This window comes from Neolamprologus multifasciatus, chromosome 5 (genome assembly GCF_963576455.1).
Source record: "Neolamprologus multifasciatus chromosome 5, fNeoMul1.2, whole genome shotgun sequence".
NCBI classification, from domain to species: domain Eukaryota; kingdom Metazoa; phylum Chordata; class Actinopteri; order Cichliformes; family Cichlidae; genus Neolamprologus; species Neolamprologus multifasciatus.
The window spans coordinates 7127227-7151540 of NC_140443.1; the positions used below are offsets into that span (position 1 = coordinate 7127227).

General features: G+C 41.1%; 1 protein-coding gene across 3 annotated transcripts; it reads right to left on the reverse strand.

The window, feature by feature from the left end:
* Window positions 1-3403: 3403 nt before the first annotated feature.
* Window positions 3404-24051, reverse strand: LOC146517950 (proto-oncogene tyrosine-protein kinase Src-like). Of its 3 annotated transcripts, none has more exons than XM_085159693.1 (13): window positions 23614-24050; window positions 14394-14675; window positions 12915-13014; window positions 10430-10447; window positions 9602-9700; window positions 9241-9344; window positions 6801-6950; window positions 6562-6717; window positions 6203-6382; window positions 5948-6024; window positions 5705-5858; window positions 5429-5560; window positions 3404-4995 (listed from the first exon to the last, which is right to left on the reverse strand). In XM_085159693.1, the coding sequence occupies exons 2-13, from the start codon at window positions 14665-14667 to the stop codon at window positions 4787-4789; spliced, it is 1653 nt and encodes a 550-aa protein (XP_085015819.1). In that variant the 5' UTR covers window positions 14668-14675; window positions 23614-24050; the 3' UTR covers window positions 3404-4786. The 3 variants fall into 3 exon arrangements, with proteins under 3 accessions (XP_085015819.1, XP_085015817.1, XP_085015820.1); XM_085159691.1 differs by having other exon boundaries at window positions 14394-14739; XM_085159694.1 differs by lacking the exon at window positions 10430-10447 and having other exon boundaries at window positions 14394-14739; window positions 23614-24051.
* Between the last annotated feature and the right edge of the window lie 263 nt (window positions 24052-24314).

A 24314-nucleotide genomic window follows, 5' to 3' on the forward strand; every position in this document is an offset into this window, starting at 1 on the left:
ACCCTGCGCGTAGCAGGGATAGTTATGTTTACCACAAACAATGCAGTGATTGTATGAACTAATAATCCACATTCTTATTTTGGCAGTAAAGACTTTGTGCTGAAGGAAGAAGCCACACTCGGATAGACATTCCTCTCATTTATTGCTATTGGAGAGGACAGCTGTGTGTGTTCTGCCTGATAGCGACACATATGAATGAAATTTGCTGTTTACATGGTTCAAATTAATATCCTAACCTGAGCAATAATGGTTAACCATTCATTCAGTTTTCAAAAAAAGTGAATAAATGGTTTTATAGGTAGCTAAAAGTATGGCAGTTGAAACCACAAGCTAAATATGCATTTATTTACCGTCTGTGTCTGAAGTGGTTCACATCTGGTACTACCATTGATGGGTACTACTGACAAACTGGTCAAACTGCAAGTTAGCTATAGCTTTGAGATTGAAATTAGACCGACAAAATGGGCTAAACCTGCATTTTCTCCAGTGGCCACTTGAGGCTGGTTCCAAAAGTGTTTAAGTCTCCATAGACTCCCATATTAAAATGTCCATCTTTAGAGCATTTTAGTAAGCTTTACAGTCTGTTACAGAAATGCTCTTGGACTCTGGGGATCGTTTCCCTCTCCATGGCAACTCTGCTGAAGGTGCATTAGGGGTGTGGCCACTGGGTATCTGAAAAAGGCAAAAATACAGAGTTATTTTTAAAAACAAGCATTTTCCCACATTCATTCATTCATGCTAAATTTTGTTAAATTAAAGTCAACACGAGAATCCAGAGATGTCAAGCACTGTCAAAATATACCTTCTGTCATAAATGTCAGAAGCCTAAAAACAATAAGTTGGTCCAGTTGGGTGATAAAGGTGTACACCTTTGAGGCAGCAAGATGTCATTTTCATTTTCCTTGTCCGAAGTACACATTTTAAAATGTCTGAGTTTCTGAAAAACTTCACCCTCGCTGGATCTCACACAGCAGGGTGGTAAAAGTAATGGGTTAAATAAGTATTCCTCCAGGAATGCTGGGGTGCAGGCAAATGTGTTATTTACTGATTTCTTTGGAATATGATAATGGTCATGAATTTAATATAGTCATGTACTTTTTAAGTGTGCTGCCAGTGGTTCACCTGATTTTACAGACTTTGGTCACAAGGTGGCAAAGGTGTGGAAGAAGGCAGTTATTCCACCATGTGCTTCTTGATCTGTTTTATGTTTTTAAGTTGGGCTTGTGGTTGCTTTTGTACCAGGCTTGAGATGCATGAAGGACAGTGATGTTGGTGTTAATGACCAGTATTTGCTGAGCAGGCTAGAAATTTCTTTGTGGCTTTGGTGCATTTTTTATGTAATTATCTGGTCAATATTATGTCTTGCTGTGTGGTTCAAGGTCCAAGAAGTTTGGGCTTTATTTTTGGTCGAAGACATTCTAGTATTTCATTTGTCTGTTACTTAGCACTAAGTAGCAGTTATCTGTGTCAGTGGGTTGCACCCATACAGTCTATTTAACTCAGTTTTATTCATATAGTGTAATATCACAAGAACAGTCGCATTATGGAACTTTATATTGTAAGATAAAGACCCTATGAATACAGCACGTTAACTTTAGCTGATCCCTTAGCACTCCAACCTCTTACCAAAACAGGTTCACTTCTGGCTCCAAAACCCCCGAAGTGAACGATGCCAGGATTCTAGCACTAAGACTTTAAAAAGCCAAATTCAAAATCAGGTTTCTTTATAGTGGCTACTACATCTTTCTTTTATATACAGTTTATGTACGTTGTCTAGAGATAAAATACAAATGAATATATCTGAACATACAGGGTTACCACAGATAGAAAAATCTAAAGCTGTAAGCCCACTGGCCTAAATATTCCAGAAACTGCAGCACACTGAACCAACGATCATCACATGCTCATGGTGCTGCATACTGACAACTTTATGAAGAAGTTAATGAGTCATAACAAGTAGTGTGACACACAATTTTGTAATCCTAAGATAGCACACACACCAGCACACACCCTTATCAAAACACATTTGAAATATAATTTATTGCACATTTAAAGATCAACATAAAGTGGCACAATACCTATTTCAATCTTGTTACATTGGAACAAAAAAGAAAGAAAGACAAAAGAAGTCCTTACAAAATGCTCACACCTTCTGTTTATGATCATAGTTTGTTTTTAGAACAAAATGGCCATAAAGTTGCAGGAATTTCAGACTGAAACTGCATAGATTTATAAAAAAAAAAAAAAAAAAAACATTAAAAAAAAAGGAAAAAAAAAAGAAGACTGAGACACTTATTAAATATAGCACAGAAAATCCAATCAGACCTTGGCATTACTCATACTTGTCATGGGCCCACTGACATTGTCCCAATGACTTGCAGGCAGTTCAGAGTGTCAAAACAAATTGGGATTTACCCTTTCTAAAAGAGGAACATACTATTAATATGTTCATGGAAAGATATACATATATATCTCAAGCCCAATTCTGAATTGTCTTTTGCAGAAACTTTAAATAGAACATGGCTAAAAATAAAAAAGAAGAAACATTCCTTAAGCCCCATGTACAGTAGCATCTTATTAATATTTTGGGAGCAGGCGTGTCACTGTAAAAACCTCAGCATGGAGGTGCAATGAAAGAAACTATACAAAAACAAATTACATGATAGTCACAGTCATTTGTTTAAGATACTATTTACATCTTTGACCTCATTTATCATGTCAAACCATCGCATCGCAACCCAACTTCGCTTTTATTGTGGTTTCGGAATATTAGCCATAATCATTAACGGTCACTGGATCATATTTTCATGATATTCATTTTATTGCTGTATGCCTCCTAGTTTGATAAGCGGCATTGATGTTTTTGTAGGGAACAACCTCCAACTTTACACTTGCTGTTCTATTGGCTACTTTATGAAACAAATCACTGCAAAATGTGTGACATCCAACATAACCCTGCCATTTAGTGGCATACATGGTACAGCTACAGTATGTACAATATGACAGTGAAAACTGGCTGCAGTGGTTGAGATGTAAAAAAAAAAAGTTTCAGAAGTCTGTTTATGATCTCCAGGCCTGACCTGAACATGAAGTAAACAGACACATGTTGATGTACAGTACAGCATAAATACAAACCCAGCCAATGTTCAAGAGAAGAATGGCACAAAAAAAAAAAAACATGCTAACTGGCTTCATAAATCAACTTTTATATTTAAGTCATAAACACAGTTTTATTGGGGTTACCTGATCAGAGTTTTACAGTTTCATTAGGGCTGCCTGGTTGCATATTTCATAGGGACGACACATGTGAGGTAAATGAAAACCTGTCTTGTTGAGCAGTTTGTCTTTATTTGCTAGCATGGAGTTTACTGGGGAGTTTTAATTTCAGAAAAATCATAGTAGGTTTAAAAAAACAACAAACAAAACAAAACCAAGGAAGCCCCATTGATAATAAAACAGTATATACATGGATAGCAGTAAAGAAATGTGATTTGTTTGGCACAGGCCCAAAGAGGCTTTTCCCATCCCGACTTGGATATTTACCAGTAGTAGCATCATCAACCTCTTAGTAGTTCACATAAATGATGGAACTTTTTCCCTCACTTATGGTTCAGAGATATTCACTGAAGGTGGCCTTTAGTGCCACTGCGACAGTGCTTATTTCAATGCAACTTTCCAGTTAAATCAAGTCAATCAAAACAAGCACTCAGACACCATCTGCATCAAAGATATTTTTAATCAAGGTTGGTTCCAGCAGGCTGTTTATTATGCATGTCAAGAAATACAGCTAGAAAAGGACAGGGTGATGATTAAAGGATGATTAAACAAGAGAGAGCCCTCAATTGTTAATTTAAGTTACCTAATTTAAGTGTTACAGAACCTGCCTGTTGAGTACATTTACCCTGGCACTACCATTATGGCTATTTTAATAGCCTGCCTATTGAAAGTCACAGAAAAATCCACAAAATAAAGTGTTGTCAGATACTTTTGTCTGCCACAAAAACAAAACCTTAAACCACAGGACAAGTACTGTCCAAGTAAACATAAAAATAAAGATGCAAAGTTGAGTTCCAGAGCTGAGTTATTTGGAGACACTTTGAAGAAGCAGCACTTGAGAAAACTGGAGAGAAATGCTGAAAGTCAGACAGAAATAGAGGAAGAGGGGAAGAAATGAGATAAAGGATTTCAAGAGAGACAGACTTTCCTTTGGCACCTGAGCCACAGGGGCAGTGCTCTTCTGTGGGCGGAAAAGGTACCAGACGATGGTGTAGAGACGCAACAAAAGAGGGAAAGAGGGAGGTCTCACTAAACAGCTCATGCCTGATTGAAATATCCTCCCTCTTACTCTCTTCGACAGGAGGTTTATTCTTTTCTCCTCTTGCCCTTTCTGTAGATCCCGATTTGATTCCTCCCACATCAGTCGCATCTCTCCAAAACATTTACCCGCAAGTTTAGTCAATCGATTCAATCAGAGCCACAGTCAGTCCAGCAGGAGTTTGCCTTCTACAGCTCAACCTCTTTACTGCAAGAGAACTTAAGTAAACAGTGAGTTCTTGCAGAAAGGAGGTTCTTCAGGTTCTTCTGTAGAAGTTCCGTTATGGCACATGAGGGGACTTCTGCCGGTTTCTATTTCGGTTTTACTTCCACAGATGAATCTCAAGTTCCTCACAACTGAGTTTCACAGGCTCAGATCCTTAAACAGGAGCTCCTCTGAGGTCGGTTAGTGCAGATCATTCTGTGCTGAGGCCCTTTCCCCTCCTCACCAGGTTCAATTCGATATACGGTTCTATAGGTTCTCCCCAGGCTGATACTGGGGTTCTGTGGAGGTGAAGTAGTCCTCTAGGAAGCCCTGCAGGTACTCAAATGTAGGCCTCTCTTCTGGATCCTTCCTCCAGCAGGAAAGCATGAGCTCATGCAAGGAGCTTGGGCACTCTGCTGGACAAGGCATCCTGTAGCCACGCTCGACTTGGTCAAGCACTTCTCGGTTAACCATACCTGTCAAGAAAAACAGTAAGTTAGATTTTTGGACAGAAATCCTTTTGTGGTACGGCTCTGATCTAGGACCTTCCCAGCCTGCAAGGGTGGGAAGCTGGTTCAGGCTGGGATGGCAGCAGAAACATCCTGATCGGTGAGCAGAGCAGATATCAATGACAACAGCTGATCAAGTCAGATGTAGCAAGAAAAGGAGAAGATTTGCAGATGTGCAGCAATTGTGGGTATGCTAAAACACCTTATATGGTGCAACTTATGTGATTTGCCCATTGGATGTGTAGAAAGGTATCAGCTAGTTTTGGTCAATTCTGTCTCACAGCGCAAGATGTTTATCAAATATTGAATTATTTTAATCATACAACGCGATTTATTTTTCTTATTTGAATAAGAAACTGAAATTATTATGTGGGTTTATCCTGTCAGGTGGAGCTTTTACCTGGATAGGGAACTCTGCCTTTAGTTGCCAGCTCTGTGAGCAGCACACCAAAGGACCAGACATCTGACTTAATGGTGAAACGGCCATACAGAGCTGCCTCCGGTGCTGTCCATTTGATTGGGAATTTGGCTCCTAAGAAAACATTATGAAACTCAGTGTGGCATGTTATAAACACTTTAGGACATCTTATTCTTATAAGTCACTTTTTCTTCTGTAACCAAACTTCTCTCTCTCTGATTTGAGAGTAAATATTTTAAGTAGGAAGAGGAGACTTACCCTGTCTTGCAGTGTACTCATTGTCTTCAATGAGTCTTGCCAGACCAAAGTCAGCCACCTTGCACACGAGGCTGTCTCCTACCAGGATGTTTGCAGCACGCAGGTCCCTGTGGACATAGTTCATCCTCTCCACGTAGGCCATGCCTGCTGCAATCTGGAAAGAGAGAGGACGAGAAATTTTAGTATTGAATTCTTCGTGGTTAGATGATGCACTTAAGCACACTGAATCTTTTGTAGTTTTACCTGAGCAGCCATGTCTACCAGCTGAGGCAGACGAAGCAGCTTTCCAGCTTCCCCTTTAAGAAAGTCCAGTAAGCTGCCTGTGAACACAAACCCAATATTATTTAATTTACAAAAACCTAAGCTGATAATATGTCAAATGTAAACATCCCTTCCCCCCTTTTTTGAACAAGAATTAGTAAAGAGGATTATGAATTTGTCCGAGTATCAAGCAGGTCTGAGAACCATCTCTTGACACAGTCTGCTGTCATGCGCTACCTTGGCTCATATACTCGGTTACAATATAAATGGGCTCCTCAGACACAACGGCGTACAGCTGGACCAGCTTTTCGTGCCGCAGCTTCTTCATGACCTGTGCTTCTTGAAGGAAGGCCTCTGGAGACATGGTGCCGGGCTTTAGAGTCTTAATGGCTACTCGTGTCGTACCGTTCCACGTACCTGTCAGAAGCCAGACAAAAAGACATTGCTTCTACAGTAAACTGCTGTCGTTACTCCTCTTAGTCCACCTACTCTCCAAATATAAAAGGTTTCCTAGTTTTAACAAGAAAGAGTAAATGATGCTCATGTTGCGTCATAAAAGTTTAACCCATCTGCTAAGGCATGTTAGGGATTCTTACCCATCCAGACTTCTCCAAAGCAGCCCTGTCCCAGTTTGACGTCAAGGCGGAGAGACTCTCTGGGGATCTCCCAGGCATCCCTAGCCAGTCCCTGCGTCTGAGGTTTGGTCACTGGACAAACATCTGTTAGAGCGTGGCACAGTCCATCAGAGTGCTCTGAATGAGGAAAGGTTAAGAGTTACCATCAGTGCAGTTGACATTTCCTAACTTTTGGTGACTACATGCTCCCGAGTACTTACTGCGATAGTGGAAGACTAGCTGCTGTAGGCTGGTGAACTGGGTGCGTGAAGTGATGTAGAAACCTCCGCTATCCAGTTTCCTGATTTTGTAATGTTTAACATTAGCGCCTTTGGTGTTATCATAATCCAGCACTGACAGGCAATAGGCCCCTGTGAGCAAGACAAAAACAGACAGAGACAGGTTAGAACAATAAAACCACATTGCTCCTGGCCTGTCTGCCAGCTGCTCTCTGGAGTTTCCTAGCAGCTGTGCTTTGGCTATTTAAGACCCTGCTGGTTGGATTAATGGCCAAATAACTAAGCCTTTATGTCCTTATCCACTGCCCACCACTACAGAAAGTCTCATTAACCTTGCTTTGTCCAACAGTTTTTCACAAAACTACATTTCACAAGAATAATAATGACAAAATAGCCAATTAGGTAAAAACAAACTAAATGCAAATATCTTAGAAATATGACAGGACTCAAACTTGATGCGATTTAAAAAAGGACTGAACTCACTTAGCAAACCTAAGCTTTACAGTGAGACATGAAAGAAAATGAAAAAATCAATTGTGTTCGATCTGGAGTTTCACTGACTGACCTATTCTCTCATAAGAAATTAACTCTAGAGCAGGAAAAACAGACTTCCCCAAGTGCATCAAGCAAATGTACCAAATCATTACCACCACTATAGTACTACTCAAGTACCTTCGCTTCCAGATTTAAAACTAAACATGTAAAACTGAATTATCCTTTATTCATATTCTGAAAGCTAAAGAGCCTTTACACTATGTATGACTACAACTACTACAGCATTTAGCCACTTCACACCATTTCTTCTTAGGTATGTGAGATGAGAGAGACAAAAACCTGTCAAGAGGTCAGAGGAAAGGTTTCTTTAACAGGGTCACAATGCGAGTGTTTGTAGCCTGAACCTTCATCTTTTTCAACATGCAAGAAGCATGTTCATGCTCATCCCTGTCTCACTGCGAGCCTCACATTTGATATCTTATACAGAACACACCCCGAGGCCATGGCATCTTCTGCCAACAGCTCCTCCTATTCTCCCAAATCCTCCCCTTTTTCCTACAAGTGTTAACAGTTCTCCCCTCTTCTTAGTGAGTGAGTGAGTGTGTGTGTGTGTGTGTGTGTGTGTGTGTGTGTGTGTGTGTGTGTGTGTGTGTGTGTGTGTGTGTGTGTGTGTGTGTGTGTGTGTGTGTGTGTGTGTGTGTGTGTGTGTGTGTGTGTGTGTGTGTGTGTGTGTGTGTGTGTGTGGAGAACATGGACCTATAGCCGGGGGAAAATCCAGCAACCTTCTAAGATGACCTAGTTCTGGCAGAGTGATTCACCCCTATCCATTCACAAGCCCAACCCATTCCAATCTTTTCCTTTTCCTCTTACTTCCTCCAAAACAGCCCCCTAAAGAGTCAGTTTACGTCACAGGGACCAGATCTGAGTGCAGACTTTCAGCGAAAGATGCAAAACTCCACCACAAGCCCAGAGAACAAAGACACAGCGCCGCAGGCCAGTGTGAAAGTTAACAAATGACTTAATTAGCAGGTTCTACCTCTTTCAAATTGAGTCCCTGAAGATCTACTTATTTCAAAGCACATCTGCTACTCTGTGTAAGCCTCCAAGGAGGCAGAGAAAGTGTCATCGCTTCATTTTTTTTCCCCACCTCACACATTTTTAATGTGTGAAAAATGTAAAAATCTTGGGTTTTTGTTAAACATGCTTTACAGAGACAGTTTTACTAGATAATCATGGAGTGTAAGAAAACTGAAAAACTGATCATTTCACAATTTCATGACGCCAACAACTAATTCTTGTTTTAATTATCAACTTATCAGCAGTTTTTGCCACCTCAACTAATTGCTTAGTGTGTGAAATGTTTAAAAGGGGGGGGGGGGGGGGGGGGGGGAACATGAGCCCATACATTTGTTGTGCTTGCACTGTCCCACACCAAAATGAAAACAGCACATTAAAGCATTTAAAAAGCTGAAAAAAGAGAGCTTCTGCATTTTACTTAAACAATGAAACCACTTGAGCATAAAAATATAGTTTTCAGTGGAAATCTTTTTAATGTCTTCGAATCCCTGCTGTCAAAATGTCAAATCTCATAGTGTATGCATGATATAATTTTTATTTATTCATACTTGGGAGGCCTAAACACAGTTACAATACATTTTAGAAGAATCATGTTGATCCACGTTTTGCGCATGTCATCAGCCTGAAAAATACACCTGCCAAAAGCCTGTAGGTCAAATAAAGAAATGCCACTTTGTGCAGGTCGAACACTGCTGCTAGATAGTTTTAATGTGAGAAAAAAAAAAAGCACTCGGGCTGATTTAATGCATCATTACGCGACTGCAGAGAGGCAGAAGAGCTAATTGTTCTTGATAATGGTTCATGATAATGACTGTAGTCTCTGAAGTGATGCAAATGTCTGCTCTCTCACCTTTAGTAGTCTCGCTCTCCCTCACCAAGAAAGTTCCTCGTCTGTTCTGAGGGTTGAGAAGGAGCCTCTCCGAGTCACGTCGAGTGATCTTCCCAAAATACCACCTGCCAAAGTGGGCCACAGAGAGCGAGATCAGTGACGAGCTACTACTGAGCAGCTGGAGCAGGAATGCAGAGCTACGTTTGGATTATATGTATGAACAGTATGTCAGTACTCTATTTGTAAACATGGCCTTATCATATGGATCATTAAAATGCGTGCAGAGCACAACTACATGCAGGTTCTGCACTGAAAACCAGCTTTAGATGTAAATAAACTGCAGGGTAAATCGCAGGAGGAGAACAAAGAGTGGATAATGTACTCTTCTGCTTGGATGGAGTCGGATGGAGCCACATAGTTGCTGGGGATATAACCGCTCTCTCCAGTTGTCAGGGAGCGAGCGAGCCACCAATCCCCTTCTCTGTGAGGGAAAGAGAGAGACAGAGAGATGAAGAGAGTGAGAGTCAATCATGAACAAAACTGAACAAGGCAATTAGAGATATTTAAAGTTTATTCAAAATCAGCACCATATTTCATTGATGAGGAACAACTTCTACCTTGTCTTTTGCTCAAAGATCCAAGAATATAAGAGGCTAAAAATTTTGATTTAATGATGTAAGCTGAGGGAAACTGCACATGTATTGGGGACCAGTTTGAGCTTTAGTTTTGTAGGAAAGACCGTGCATTTATTTGTCAATGGCGTTGGACTTATGGGATTCGTTGCCAATGAGAAAAAACTGAACATTACTGGATTTATCCCTGAAATATTCCAGTAACTTTGAAACAGTGCCCTCTGATATGAGCCATCCAGTTAAACGTCCACATCATTTGACTGAAAACCTTAGTGCCATTTACACTGCAAAAGTGAAACTTAAAAAACCTCATCCCGCAAAGTTGATAGGGTAGAGTTAAGGAAAAAAATTGGTAAGGTGGAAAATAAACGCAGGCAACCTTTTATTCCACTTGTAGTCCCATCTTAGATTCAACTTTAGCTCTATGTAGAAACATGCAATATGTTTTATCCAGGAGATATAGAATTAGTCCATCTCTATTTACCACTTCACGATGAAGCAAATGCAAGGATCGCAGGGACGGTGAAGAAAAGGTTGCATGAGGGTTTTTTTTTTTTATTGCATTAAATATTACTGACCTGAAGCTGTACTTTTTCCTAGGAGAAACCATGAAGCATGAGAAAGAAAGAGAGAGGGAGAGATAACAGACACAGCAGACACATCAAAATGCGGCAAGGAGACACAGCAAGGCACGCAGCACGGCACAGATAGATAGCAGACGAGCTGCATAAGCTGTGGGATTACACAGTGGGGCTGATTTAACTTTGATTTTCCATTTCAATGTGGGACTAATACTATAGGAGAGTATGAATATATTTCATTTATCTTCCATAAATGTCCACTTTAGGCCTTAGAAATACAGTCTGGATAAACCCATCTAACTACTAAGCACTGCTTTGTAATGCTTCATTATGTATTTATTCTACTTTTCAGCCCAATTATGTAGTGCCAGGCTCTCAATAAATACCAGCAGAGCAGACTTATAGTAGGAAGTTATAGAAAGAGCTCATAGGAAAACAAAACAAAATTGTTCTGATTGTAAACACCTGCAAGAGAATCATGTTCCAGATGTTTAGCTTAGAAACAACAGCTTGAAAAAACTCGCAAAAAAACCCAAAAAAATGTCATTTCACTTGAACCTCTGTTTTGTTTTGTCCTGTTTCTATCTACAGTGGGGCAAAAAAGTATTTAGTCAGCCACCGATTGTGCAAGTTCCCCCACTTAAAATGATGACAGAGGTCAGTAATTTGCACCAGAGGTACACTTCAACTGTGAGAGACAGAATGTGAAAAAAAAAAAATCCATGAATTCACATGGTAGGATTTGTAAAGAATTTATTTGTAAATCAGGGTGGAAAATAAGTATTTGGTCAATAAAAAAAATACAACTCAATACTTTGTAACATAACCTTTGTTGGCAATAACAGAGGTCAAACGTTTACTATAGGTCTTTACCAGGTTTGCACACACAGTAGCTGGTATTTTGGCCCATTCCTCCATGCAGATCTTCTCAAGAGCAGTGATGTTTTGGGGCTGTCGCCGAGCAACACGGACTTTCAACTCCCGCCACAGATTTTCTATGGGGTTGAGGTCTGGAGACTGGCTAGGCCACTCCAGGACTTTCAAATGCTTCTTACGGAGCCACTCCTTTGTTGCCCGGGCGGTGTGTTTTGGATCATTGTCATGTTGGAAGACCCAGCCTCGTTTCATCTTCAAAGTTCTCACTGATGGAAGGAGGTTTTGGCTCAAAATCTCACGATACTTGGCCCCATTCATTCTGTCCTTAACACGGATCAGTCGTCCTGTCCCCTTGGCAGAAAAACAGCCCCATAGCATGATGTTTCCACCCCCATGCTTCACAGTAGGTATGGTGTTCTTGGGATGCAACTCAGTATTCTTCTTCCTCCAAACACGACGAGTTGAGTTTATACCAAAAAGTTCTACTTTGGTTTCATCTGACCACATGACATTCTCCCAATCCTCTGCTGTATCATCCATGTGCTCTCTGGCAAACTTCAGACGGGCCTGGACATGCACTGGCTTCAGCAGCGGAACACGTCTGGCACTGCGGGATTTGATTCCCTGCCGTTGTAGTGTGTTACTGATGGTGACCTTTGTTACTTTGGTCCCAGCTCTCTGCAGGTCATTCACCAGGTCCCCCCGTGTGGTTCTGGGATCTTTGCTCACCGTTCTCATGATCATTTTGACCCCACGGGATGAGATCTTGCGTGGAGCCCCAGATCGAGGGAGATTATCAGTGGTCTTGTATGTCTTCCATTTTCTGATGATTGCTCCCACAGTTGATTTTTTCACACCAAGCTGCTTGCCTATTGTAGATTCACTCTTCCCAGTCTGGTGCAGGTCTACAATTCTTTTCCTGGTGTCCTTTGAAAGCTCTTTGGTCTTGGCCATGGCGGAGTTTGGAGTCTGACTGGTTGAGGCTGTGGACAGGTGTCTTTTATACAGATGATGAGGTCAAACAGGTGCCATTCATACAGGTAACGAGTGGGGGACAGAAAAGCTTCTTACAGAAGACGTTACAGGTCTGTGAGAGCCAGGGATTTTCCTTGTTTGAGGTGACCAAATACTTATTTTCCACCCTGATTTACGAATAAATTCTTTACAAATCCTACCATGTGAATTCATGGATTTTTTTTTTCACATTCTGTCTCTCACAGTTGAAGTGTACCTCTGGTGCAAATTACTGACCTCTGTCATCATTTTAAGTGGGGGAACTTGCACAATCGGTGGCTGACTAAATACTTTTTTGCCCCACTGTATATCTCAGTACAAAATGCTCCCTCTGAAGTCTCTTAAAAGATTATGATGATCACGGTTGCCCATGAGGAACAGAATGCATTAGCGCAGAGCTGTTCTGCTCACTTTTAGTAAACAGATGGGAAGGATCCACAGTTACCAGCTCTGACTATCACTGCGTGTTCATTCATGTACACATATGTGCGCGTCACAGATCACATGTGCACCAAGAAATCTGTTCATTCACATCTCTGTGACTGTGTGGCATCACTACTAGAGTTACAGTGGGATGACTCTTGATTCTTACGTGTTGTTGACAATCTGCAGCCGGTCCCCTTTCCTAAAGGTCAGATCGGATGCTGTTCGTGACTCATAATCATACAAAGCCACAAATGTAGTGACGCCTCCTGAAAGAGACCATGGAGAAACAGAAACATTCATTTGGGGAACAATACAGACACTGAAATAAAGACATTTAGCACACAAAAGGGTATTTCCACTTAAGATCAATGACACAGGGCTGGGAAATTTATTTTTAAGTACAATTTGGTTTCCCAGGGATCTAAAAACAAGGTAAACTTAAAAGCACACTGCTGTTCTGCATTTAATTTAGCAAAGATTCCCTCATCTTGTCTCAAGCCCAAACCCTCTCAGGCTGTCGCCAGTCAGTTTTTCAATTAAATTTGAAGAAGAAGAAGAAAATCATCAGTTAAAAACCAGTGGAATAATAAAAATATTCCCAAAGTTGATATATAATGAATAACGTGTGTGATTTTTAGCACTGTGACCTAGCTCTTGGATGATAAGGTATTCTACTGCTGCTCTGAAAATGTATCTAATGAAAAATATTGACATTCAGACAGCATCTGCCTGACCACCCTTGAAGGACAAGGGTATGATATTAATGGGGTTCTATGTAGCTTTATTTAATGAACCTGGGACCTAAACTGGGGAATTCTTCAGCCGATCATTGATTGGCTCATTAGGTGCGCAGCAGTGGGTTGCAACCAGCAGAACTGTTCTTCATATATCAGCAGGCCTTTGCTCTCTGGATGGAGCAACATTAACCCAGCCATCTGACTGGTTTAGGCACATTACAGTTTAAATATATCCAGTAAATAAAATATGAACAGTGTGACATGTGGTGCTTCAAAGTCGAAAAGAGGTTTTTAAGTCTGGCTCTTAGATAATGAGAAAAAAAAAAAGATGCTTTTAAATATTTTTCTGTGTAAATGTGACTCATTATGAATCAGATTTTGCTTCTTTTTTTCTTTTTTTTTTCCATCCACTTTGGGACTTTTGTGATCTCAAACTGAAAGCAAGTCCGTAGGCTGACAGAGAGACATCAAAGTTCTCGTCAGATTTATTGAATCCGTTTCACGACCACATTCACACAGGCAGTTAGCTCGTGTTGGCATAAAGACTGGAACCAAGAGAAACGACAAAAATCGGCCTTTAAAAGCACTTCTAAAAGCTCACTAATTATACAGGAGGTTACTATTTGTTCCCACTCAGTTCTTTCATATCAGGGTACGATGTGTTTCTGTTTCCTGCTGCATTTACTTTATTTAAATGTGGGACTACAGCTTCACAGTAGTTTTACTTTTCACTTTCCAGAGTCATCTTTCTAATTCTACTCTAATGTTTTATATGTTTATACAATCAAAAAAAGGGTGACTTTTTAAAAAAAAAACTTGTCTTTTCATGGCTTGTTGTTAAGAGGCGCTACATGAATAAACTTCTCCACTTTGCCCCAACTAACCCATTATCATAATCTTTTTCCTACCTGACAAAGGTCCTCTATGAGGTGATGTGACAGTTCCCGTGTGGTCCACTCCTCCGAAGAGAGCCAGCTCGGGAGTATTTGTTGGGGCGTGCTGGTGCTGCCCTTGATGCCCCCGTCTGCCTGTTCCGACGGCAGGGCTCCTGTTGGGTGTTTGGGTCTGCTGGGCGGGTCCCAGGTGGTGGAAGTGCCCGCTGTCGGAGCCTGTGCCTATGGTACCATCCAGGCTCATGGAGCGCTGGCCCGGCTCCTTGGGCTTGCTCTTGCCCGCCCCCATGTGCAGACCTGGGACCAGAGCCAATGATGAGTAAGCAGCACTTTAAGGTCCGAAGTGGCTTTGCTACTGCTTCTGTTAATCAATAAAAGTCAAATACATGCCATCACTGTATACTGTAGACCATGTACACTGCTATAAAAAAAAAAAAAACCCTACCTAATCCCAATTCAGTAAGTGTTTATTTAGTTGTTATTTTTTTTTTTTTCACATTTTCAATTTCATCCAACATCTCTGCCATCATATCTGCCAGTCCTAGCAGCAAAATTTGACTCAGAGGCAGGCATATGAATGAGGATATTCTTATTAATATTTAAATGCAGTTTGACCCACAAGCATCCTAATGCTTTAACCCTTAATTATTGATGCCATTTCAGTAGACATTTAATACAGTGTTAATTTTAAATACAATGTTCATTTTCTTAATTGTTTACTAAATCTGACAATTTCAGTGTGACTGTACAAATGTACATTTTAAAGATGACGATTAAAAGAAAAATGAAGTTCACTCAGGAAAAGGAAGCGACCCCATTTCAGTTTCTAGCCATTCACTCCTCTTGCTTCTAGCATCGCATTCATTTTAGCTCTACCGGTATCCTGTTGAGTATCCTTGGAGCTGCTCCAGGTTCAGTTAAAACCATTTAGCATACAAATACTCCACGAAGAGGGCGCATAAAAACACGCATAGATTCAAGGTTGTTCCTGACTGATTCAATCTGTTTTGAATCAATAAGCATTTACGTGGAAAACAAAGCTTCAAACAAAAGGAGCAGTGGGCCGTACTGAAGCCGCGTGTTAATGCTGCTGAGTTGACAAGGACACAAACAGTTTCATCTCCAACAAGTAATTATACTGCTGCTTTTCCTTCACATCCTCATGTCGAATACATTTATTACAGCCCGATAAATGCAACAAGTCAAGAGTGCGCCTTCATCCCGAGTGCAGACAAAGACAAACATGCTCAGACAGTCAAGTGCACCCACAGAAAGTTAGAGTGCCTTGTTCACACACCAAGACCAATCCTCCCCTCCAGGCATAGCGGCGTGACTCACTGCGAGACCGACTATTTCAAGCCAGCTGAAACAGAGACAGTCACACACACATGAAACAGTCTTGTTCCTTTGGAACCGAGACAGAGTGTGTGCGTTTCTGTGCATTAGCAGCTGTTCCTTGGTCTCTGGGAAACTAAGCTCAGTCGCACACTAACACCCAAACACAGTTGTGTCTCACATCCTTTTTCCAGCAACCCGTGTATCCTTATGAATGTTTCCAACACACTTGTGTTAGTCTGACAGACAGGACAGAGTGTTATTAACAGGGAAAGAGGAAGGAACCGGCAGCGGCTGTAAAAAGAACGCGTAGGTGGTTGTTGTATACTGCAACGCGGACAGCTGAGGCTTAGTGGGTGTTTTAAGTGTGATGTGTGACTATAACTTAATTACACAGGTACGAGAATCCTCAAAGACATCCAAGGCTCCCACTGTGAAGCTGTGTTGGCGTGTAAGCTACCATGCGCGTGTGAACGTGCACGAGCGATTTCAAACACGAGCGCAGTCGTGCAAGCTTCGCTTCAGCCCCTGCCAGGATGTAATTTGGTGCAGTGGAGGGGTTAATGTATCCCATGGTGCAACACTGAGTCATACTGAGACAAGCTCATATGGCTTCAGACAAAGATGGACAGGGAAGTGGGAACTGTGTTAACAAACAATTTAAAGAGCTAGTTTAGACATTGGCAATCAACATTATGGCCAGTTGCACTGACCGCCACTAATGATCAACATCCGCCTCAACGGAAAAAAAAGAAGAAAAAGGTAAAGATAAGATACATGTAAAGTGGGCCCTTACCACTAATCACAGTCCTTGCAGGTAATAGTTGAGTCACTTGTGCAAAAGATCCACAGCACAGTCAGTCAAGGTACAAGAGAAGTGAAGGAATCGAAATCTGTATCAGCAACTGCAGAATTACTTAAAACTGCTTTAAAAGTATTAGTTCTTTAAAAAAAAAAAAATTGATTAAAGCATCCAATTAACTTTACATTTGGTCCTACCTTGGTTAAACATATTTTGGTTGGAAAACATAAAATAATTTAATAACTAGTCACAAAAATCTCAAAATATCATCCTTTAAAATGCGACACAAATGGCAAGTAATGCTTTCTACACACCTCATTCACCCATTCACACTTTTTATTCTATGCCTAAGCATTTTTATAGACACATGGGGAAACTTTTCATTTTGTCCTCTGTTACTTCGATATGCTACTAGGGGATTCCCTAGAGGATTGAGCCATCAACTGGTGAATGACCCACTCTGCCTCCTTAGACACAGCTGCCCCTAGTCAGCCTACATCTGTGTGACTGGAAATTTATGAAAACTTCATAACATCCATTTTGTTATGTAATCCTGTTCATCAACGCAAATATCAGCCAGTCACATGCTAGCAACTCATTATGCATTTAGTCATGTAGGCATGGTCAAGACAACGTGTTCAAACTGATCATCAGAATGGAAAATAGCATGGTTGTTTGTGCCACGTGGACTGATCTCAGTATTTCAGAAACTGCTAATCTACTGAGATTTTCTCATACAGCCATCTCTACGGTTGGTATGGCACAGTATGGTTAATGGTCTGAAAGAGAGAAACTATGCAGTGAGTGGAAATTCTCTGGGTGAAAGTGCTTAGTTGATGTCAAATGCCAGTGGATAATGGCCCGGCTGCTTTGAGCTAATTGGTAGGCAACAGTAACTCAAATAATGACTCGTTACAAAGGTATTTGGAAGAACATCTCTGAAGCCACAAGACATCAAATCTTGAAGCAGATGGGCTATAGCAGCAGAAGACCACACTGCAAGCACCTCTTTTCAGTTAAGAGCAGAAAGCTGAAGCTACAATTCGCACAGGCTCACAAAAATTCCAAAAACATCTGATGAGCCTCCATTTCTGCCCTGACATTCGGCTGGTAGGGTCAGAATTTGTCATCATCTCGAAAGCACGGATCCACTCTGCCGTCTATCATAGTACACCTTTGAGACAGGATGTTATCCTGTTTTTCTTGTCCCTCACTCTGATTTTAAATCCAGAGGTGACTGTGCTTTTAAGGTTGTTGCACCCAAAGTGTGGGACAGCCTTCTTCAGTCAATCGGTTCAGCTGATTCTGTAATTTCTTTTAAATAAATGCCGTTAATCTTGCCTCCTTTATTTTTGACAGTTGTTTGCAATTACTTCTGTATATGTTTATGTTGGAATGAATGTCTGACTTACATATTTGAGCATGTATACTCACCTTCAGCGTGTCTATTAATACTGTGAAGCACTTTTCAAAGCACAGAATTACAAAGTGATACTATGATACTAACGTTGATGTGAGTTGATGGTATATCCACAATAATGTTGATCAATGTCAGGTCTAAAATCTAATTATTGTGACCTTTCAAAACCATTAATGCAGTCTTATTTTTAGCATTTTGATGAATACCCGTAGGATAGAAATTCTGATCTAAAGTAAATCAGTAATGCCATATGACATGTACCCATGTGTGTCACACATGCCAAATGTACATTTCACCACTTCAACTTTATTAGTATACATACCACAGTGAATTTGGAGACTGCACAGATATCTCCCTGGTGGTAAATTCAGCAGGGTAAGCACTCGGCAGAGGAGTTCAATCCAACTCTGATTTGCTCATTCTGGCTTTGATAATCTCAAATGGATTTGGAAGACGTACTAATCATTAGGATCAATCTCAGACTGATGAGGAGAAGTAATGATTCTCACACACAGGTTTAATGTGAGCTGCAGTGTCCAGCACTTAGTTTAGTACTTCGCAGAGCAGCGCAGAAACCACAGTGCCCTCGGAAGCCTCAAAGCCGGCGTGTTTGCGTAAACAACAGAAGTAGCTCTGCAGCAGAGCCTTGTGCCTTTTCCTAATATGGTGTTGCAACAGCCTAATATCAAGTGGTAACATGTGACCACATTAGCATAGGGGTATAAAATGAAAGACTATGGATTGGTGACAATGGAATTAGACATTGTAGAGTCTTGCAAAAGACTCTACAATGTAAGATCTGGAAAATATGTGAGAGATGAGGTGAAGTTGAGTTGGCAGTTTTAGATGAAGCAGACTGCACTACGCACCTCGACTGCAACAAGAACAGGCACCTGAGCAGCAGGAGGGCAGGGTGGGAGGAAGGAATAGAGGAGAGAGATCGGGGAGGAAGATGGAGCAGGGGAGCTCCATTTTCATGGTTTTCCAGGACTAGAGATGCACAGACTGAAAATTTCTTGGACTATTTTCCAACTTGCAGATCAATGGAAAAAAACAAGGAAATGGCTGATGCTACACTAGCAGATTACTGACCCCAGTGTTTATGAGGACGCCAGATACAATTACAGACCATTACATATTGCACTTTGTCTCATGGAAGATAATATCTTGTAGTGGATCAGTTGACGTGACCTACTTCACATTCAGTTCATACTTCATTTTTTCTCTTTGATGAGATGAACAACAAAAACAATAAAATAAAAAATAAATACCACAGGGATACCCTCCAATATTCTGATATAATTCAGTTATTATCTGACTGAGCTTTACGCATCGCATTAAACTTGCCAGTACAGGAAGATGGAAGTGCAGCATGATATTGTGAACGTTTTTGTTATGAATCTTGGTTTCTGCGGTTAACACTGTCAACAGAAAGAAGATCCTGGGTCTTTCTGTGTGGACTCTGCATGTTCTTCCTGTTTCCATGTGAGCTCTCTATGGAGACATGCATGGAGTTTGATTAACTGATGAATCTAGGTGTGAGTATGAATGGTTTCCGGTCTCTCTGTTAACCCTGCAACAGATTGGTGACCCGTCCGGGGTGTACCTCTCCTTATGCCCCTGGCCCCATCACAACTGGTGTTAATTACATTTTTAGACAAGTTCATGACAGGCTCAGCAGATTGGCACAGAAGTGAAGACGTGCAAACCTGATCTGTGGGTTATGCGTCATGACCGAATCAGAGGAAAAGCAGTCAATCTAGCAAGAAGGCAAAACAGAATCTCTTTCAAACAGAAACTCATGTTGCTTTGCACCAAATAATCATAATAATAATATTAAAAATACTTTTCTTTAATTATTAAAGAAAGTTGGCTTCGAGCATGAATGGATAGTGTCTTCTCAAATTTGCAAACTTCTTAAAGCTGAGGTAAGCAGCTGGGATTTTTGTGGCACTCTTCAGTATTTTTTTTTTTTTTTAAAAAAGGTTCCACATTTGTTACATAATATGCGGTTTAAATATCAAGAGATAGTCAGAGTAAAGACATGCTGTAAGGTAAGCTCTGGATTGTTGGGTTTCTCTATATTATGTATAGGCCATATATAACCTCTTTAGCTCTCACTGTCAAGTCCACTGAGATACGTGTTGTTCTCAATGGAAACTATATAAATAAAGTTAAACTGAATTAACCGGTTCTTGATTTGCCTTCTATGGAGAGTGATTCTAAGGATTTGATACCCTATGAATCTAAACTTTCTGCTCATCAACAGGGAGCAAAAGCTGTGGAGAAAGCAGAAAAAAGTAAAGGAATAATATCCAGCTGCCTAAATGGAATGCAGGATATAAAGTAGACAAGTCCTAACACCTTTCATGCTCTTCAACTGCATCACATCAGGCCAATATTTGTTTCAATTTACATGTGCCCCAATATGACTTTTTATCATTTTCATATCCATCTTGAAAGACTACCGAATGATTCTGTGCATACTGAAAGACTTTATGCTGCACCCTGTCCATACTGATTCCAGTGTAAGTGACGAGGAGGTCAAAGTGCACAGTTATACACAATGCCAGTCATACCTGACATTTCCTCGTGTGCACAGCAGGTCAAAGCTGGCCTTTATCAGTAAATATGTTCAGCTCTTCGATCATTTTGTAAGGGAAAAACATCTGTTTTCCCCAAAGAATGACTTGGTGGAATCCCAACTTCAACCTCATCCCTACAGAGCTGACATTTGCTGCAGTCAGCTGTGTTGCAGCTTTGCTTCCTCAACGCTGTTGGGGTAGATTGCCATTGACGTTGCTGCTGTGGATTAGTTTATAATGAGAAAACACACCACTTTTGTTTCTCTCCAGGTAGCATCCATCTGTTAAACCTTTAAACTTGTTAATCTGTTAGTCCTACTGAAATTCTGCATTGTAAGTCATTGTCTCACGGATATCTTAATCTACACACACTCAACAAAGCAGACTTCTGTGCTGTTTTTCTGCAATTATTTTCAAGCTGAATCCCTGATTAATGCGGCCTTTACAATGATTGTAGCCCCCCCCGTTTTTTACCACCCTTTGCCCGCATCTCAACAAGGAACCATTGTTTGAGAAAACAATGACAAATTTAGTCCGAAAAAGACTGTGGAAGATATCCACTTCACCAGAATAATAATGCAGAAGCTGTAGATGAGCTTCAAGTAATCTTAATGCATTCTTGCACAGAATAAAAACTGCAGACGTTGTCTGTTACAACAACTTCAACTGAAATAGTAACATAACCATTAAACCTTTGATCATCCAATGACAATATTCTCTGGTGTACAGCATCTTTACTTTGGTCCCTTTACCTATCTCTTCAGTAGACACAATCAAGTCCCTAAATGTTAAATAGCATAATTAGCCATAATACAAAGGACCCATCCTAAGAATTTCTGACAAAATGACTGCTTTAAAGCACTACTTACAGTTGAGGAGTGTTTTAGTGCAAACATTCTCATTTTTGTCATTCTTATTTTGCATAAGTTGCCAAAAAACCAACCAAAAAACGTTTGGAGTTCCAGATCAACCTTCGTAATTCTTCATCTAAGGCTGAGCTCACAAGCTCAACATGTCTGGTCAGGCACATAAGCACATTTGGCCACGACAAACCTCACTGAGTCACAACAGACGGTAACAGTTGCCACTGTGCTGCAGAGAGGAAAGACAGCTCCAGCCAATGTTTCAGCTGAATGGGAAAATTACGGTTTGCCCTTGGGAGGGGAGAGGAGGGGAGGCGAGGGGGTGGTGGTGGTGGGGGCGTAGTAATGATGGTTCCTCAAGATTAAAACAAGAGGAAATGTGCACATTAGTGTTGCTGTCCCATATAGATGTTTCAACGCAGTCCACAGATACATGCGTAATGTACAGATCATCTATATATAGCAAGGGTCAGAGAGAGAAAAAGACAATGCAGTCGCATAACTATCGAGCCTTCTCCAATTTTAGTCCTGTAACTCCCCAAATCAGATTTTCTGTGTTTTTTCCTCCCATTTTTTTAATGATTAAATCCCACAGACTTTGGAAAGTGAAAGTCTCTGTCTAGCTGTCTCAATTCATCTTCCCTCTTCCTTAGAAGCCAACACACTCAGCAAAGGCGAGGAAAAAAAGCAGTGGAGGAAGATAAGTGGAGAGGAGAGGGGCACTGTGGCACTCAGCTGATAAAACCCACTTCCGCCCATCTTTAACTGGTGGCTCTGGCAGCGAGCGATCCGGACAAAAAGGAACAGCTGCTGCAGCCGGATTAATTTTACAGGACATCAGTCGTTCAGTCTACAAATTTATATAGCTTATTAATGACGCTGTGTCATTCTAGGTCATTTACATACAGCCTTTTTTTTTATTATTTACAGGATTTTAAAATACAGTCGGGGTCTGCTTTTTGAATCTGTTCTCTTGAAAAAGTCATTTTACACACATACTGTGTCACAACAGCCTGTCTGATTCTTAACTGGAAGTCAGTTAATCAGTTTTAATGAACAACTGAACATTAAAGAAGCTTTCACTTCTGTCATTTATTTCTGGTTTTCTTTGTTATGAGAGTAAATTGATGTTCTGGACTGTTGACTGGACAAAACAAATGGTATTAAGACGACATCTAGGGTTGTTGCAACTTGTAGAAAAGTAGACCTACATCATTAAAAAAATCTTTCACAGCCACATGAGGGGATTATGATGCATTTTCACCCACTTCCTGCACTCTTTTTGCTTCCAATGTACTTGTAAGAATTCAACAAGGTATTTAAATGTTCTTTCATGATTTGCTAACATAATGCTTGCATCTTCATCCAGTGATAACATCCAATACTGAGCATTCCCATGATTCAAGCCAAAAACCTGAATCCCCCGCCGTAAGGAAATAAGCTGGAGCTCGTCCAGAGCCCCCAAACCAACTCTAAATAGATTAACCACATAATTAAAACTCTATTTCCACGGGATTAAACGCCAGTTGTTGTGAGCAAAGCTGCTTTCAAAGAAACACGGGGTGGGGTAGTAGCTGCCTACAGGATCAGCAGCTGTCAAAAATGATAATGTCTTTGCTATTAGAAAGAATCGTAAAATGAAATCAAAAACGTTCACTGTTCGTGTTTGCCAAACAGATGCCCACAAGGCTCGTAAACAGTGATTTGTGAATGGGAACCGGGACAAAAATAATAATAATGATGAAAAAGGAACAATGCTCCAGTGAGTGTCGTAGGCTTTGGCTCACATACAGCGCATATGCGGCCTGATGAACCAAAACAGGTGCTGCTACAGCTCCATTTTGAATTTCGATGGATTGTTGGCTTTATTTTCTGTGCGCAGCCGATTTGCTGCGTCTTCCCGAGTGTTCGTGATGATCGCCAAGACAAAAACGAGAGATTTGCACAAACGCTTTGCATTTTGCGGGGCGTAGTAAATCGTCAACAACCTAGCCCTGGCACAGACTGAGTGGCACTGGCCAAATGTGCGAGTGAATGGCCTGTGCAACAATGAAAATACAAGTCAGTGAAGAGGGGGTAGCTTATCAATCCCTGTGTGAAACATCCGTGAGAGAAAAATGCGCAGCACACATATTTTTTAAAGAAAAGAAAAAAAAAGAAAAGCCGACATTGAATGCCAAAATAAATCTGCATTATCGCACTAAACTGCTACGAGCTCTAATTAACTTACCTTTGACGCGTCTTGAGATTTAGCCCAAAAATCAGAGACGCGCAGCGAGGAACCGTGTTAGATCCGTACGGCTGTCCTCATTAGAAAAATAATGGAATCGGATGGCCAGTTGCTGTGGAAACCCCGGGCCAGCCACGAATCCCATTTAGCGAATTTCGGCAAAATCACAGGAGGAGGAGGAGGTCATGACGGGGACTGCTTTCAGGAGCTGGGGGCACAGCTGCCGAGCGGCTGCGGTGGGCCGGGCAAACCTGTTCAGCTGGGAAGGGTCGGCGGCGCGGTAAATTGGTGCGACGAAGCAGGAGTGGTGTAGTGTGGAAAAGACATGCCTCGTGGGGGGGGGGGGGAAGGCACTGGATAATGCATCACCAACGAAACACGAGAGCGCAAATATGGGGAGGCTGGATTTTACGCAGTAACGTCGGGAGCATTCACCACGTCACCTTGCGTAACTCGACGCCGGCTGTTAAATTCGCCCCCCGGTTTGGATTTTCCTAATATCTTTTTATTAGTCACGACTGAAAACATTTTTATAATAAAGGTAATAAGACACGACGCGCGTGCCCTGTATGTTTACGTCTCTCGTTTGCTGAAAAGCTCCATTCAGCCGACTGGGAAAATTGGTTGCTAAGCGACACACACTTCCATAATGGTAAGTTTTTGCTGGTGCAGTGATACCGGAACGCGGTCGGCGTTCAGCG

What these genes read in the sequence shown, in the direction of transcription:
- LOC146517950 (XM_085159693.1), bottom strand. Translation starts at nt 14,667, where the DNA reads ATGGGGGCGGGCAAGAGCAAGCCCAAGGAGCCGGGCCAGCGCTCCATG. An exon ending in CTTTGGAGAAGTCTGGATGG is followed by an intron (nt 6,383 to 6,561) that starts GTAAGAATCCCT and finishes GGCTTCTGACAG; the next exon opens with GTACGTGGAACGGTACGACA. An exon ending in AGGCAGAGTTCCCTATCCAG is followed by an intron (nt 4,996 to 5,428) that starts GTAAAAGCTCCA and finishes TTTTCTTGACAG; the next exon opens with GTATGGTTAACCGAGAAGTG.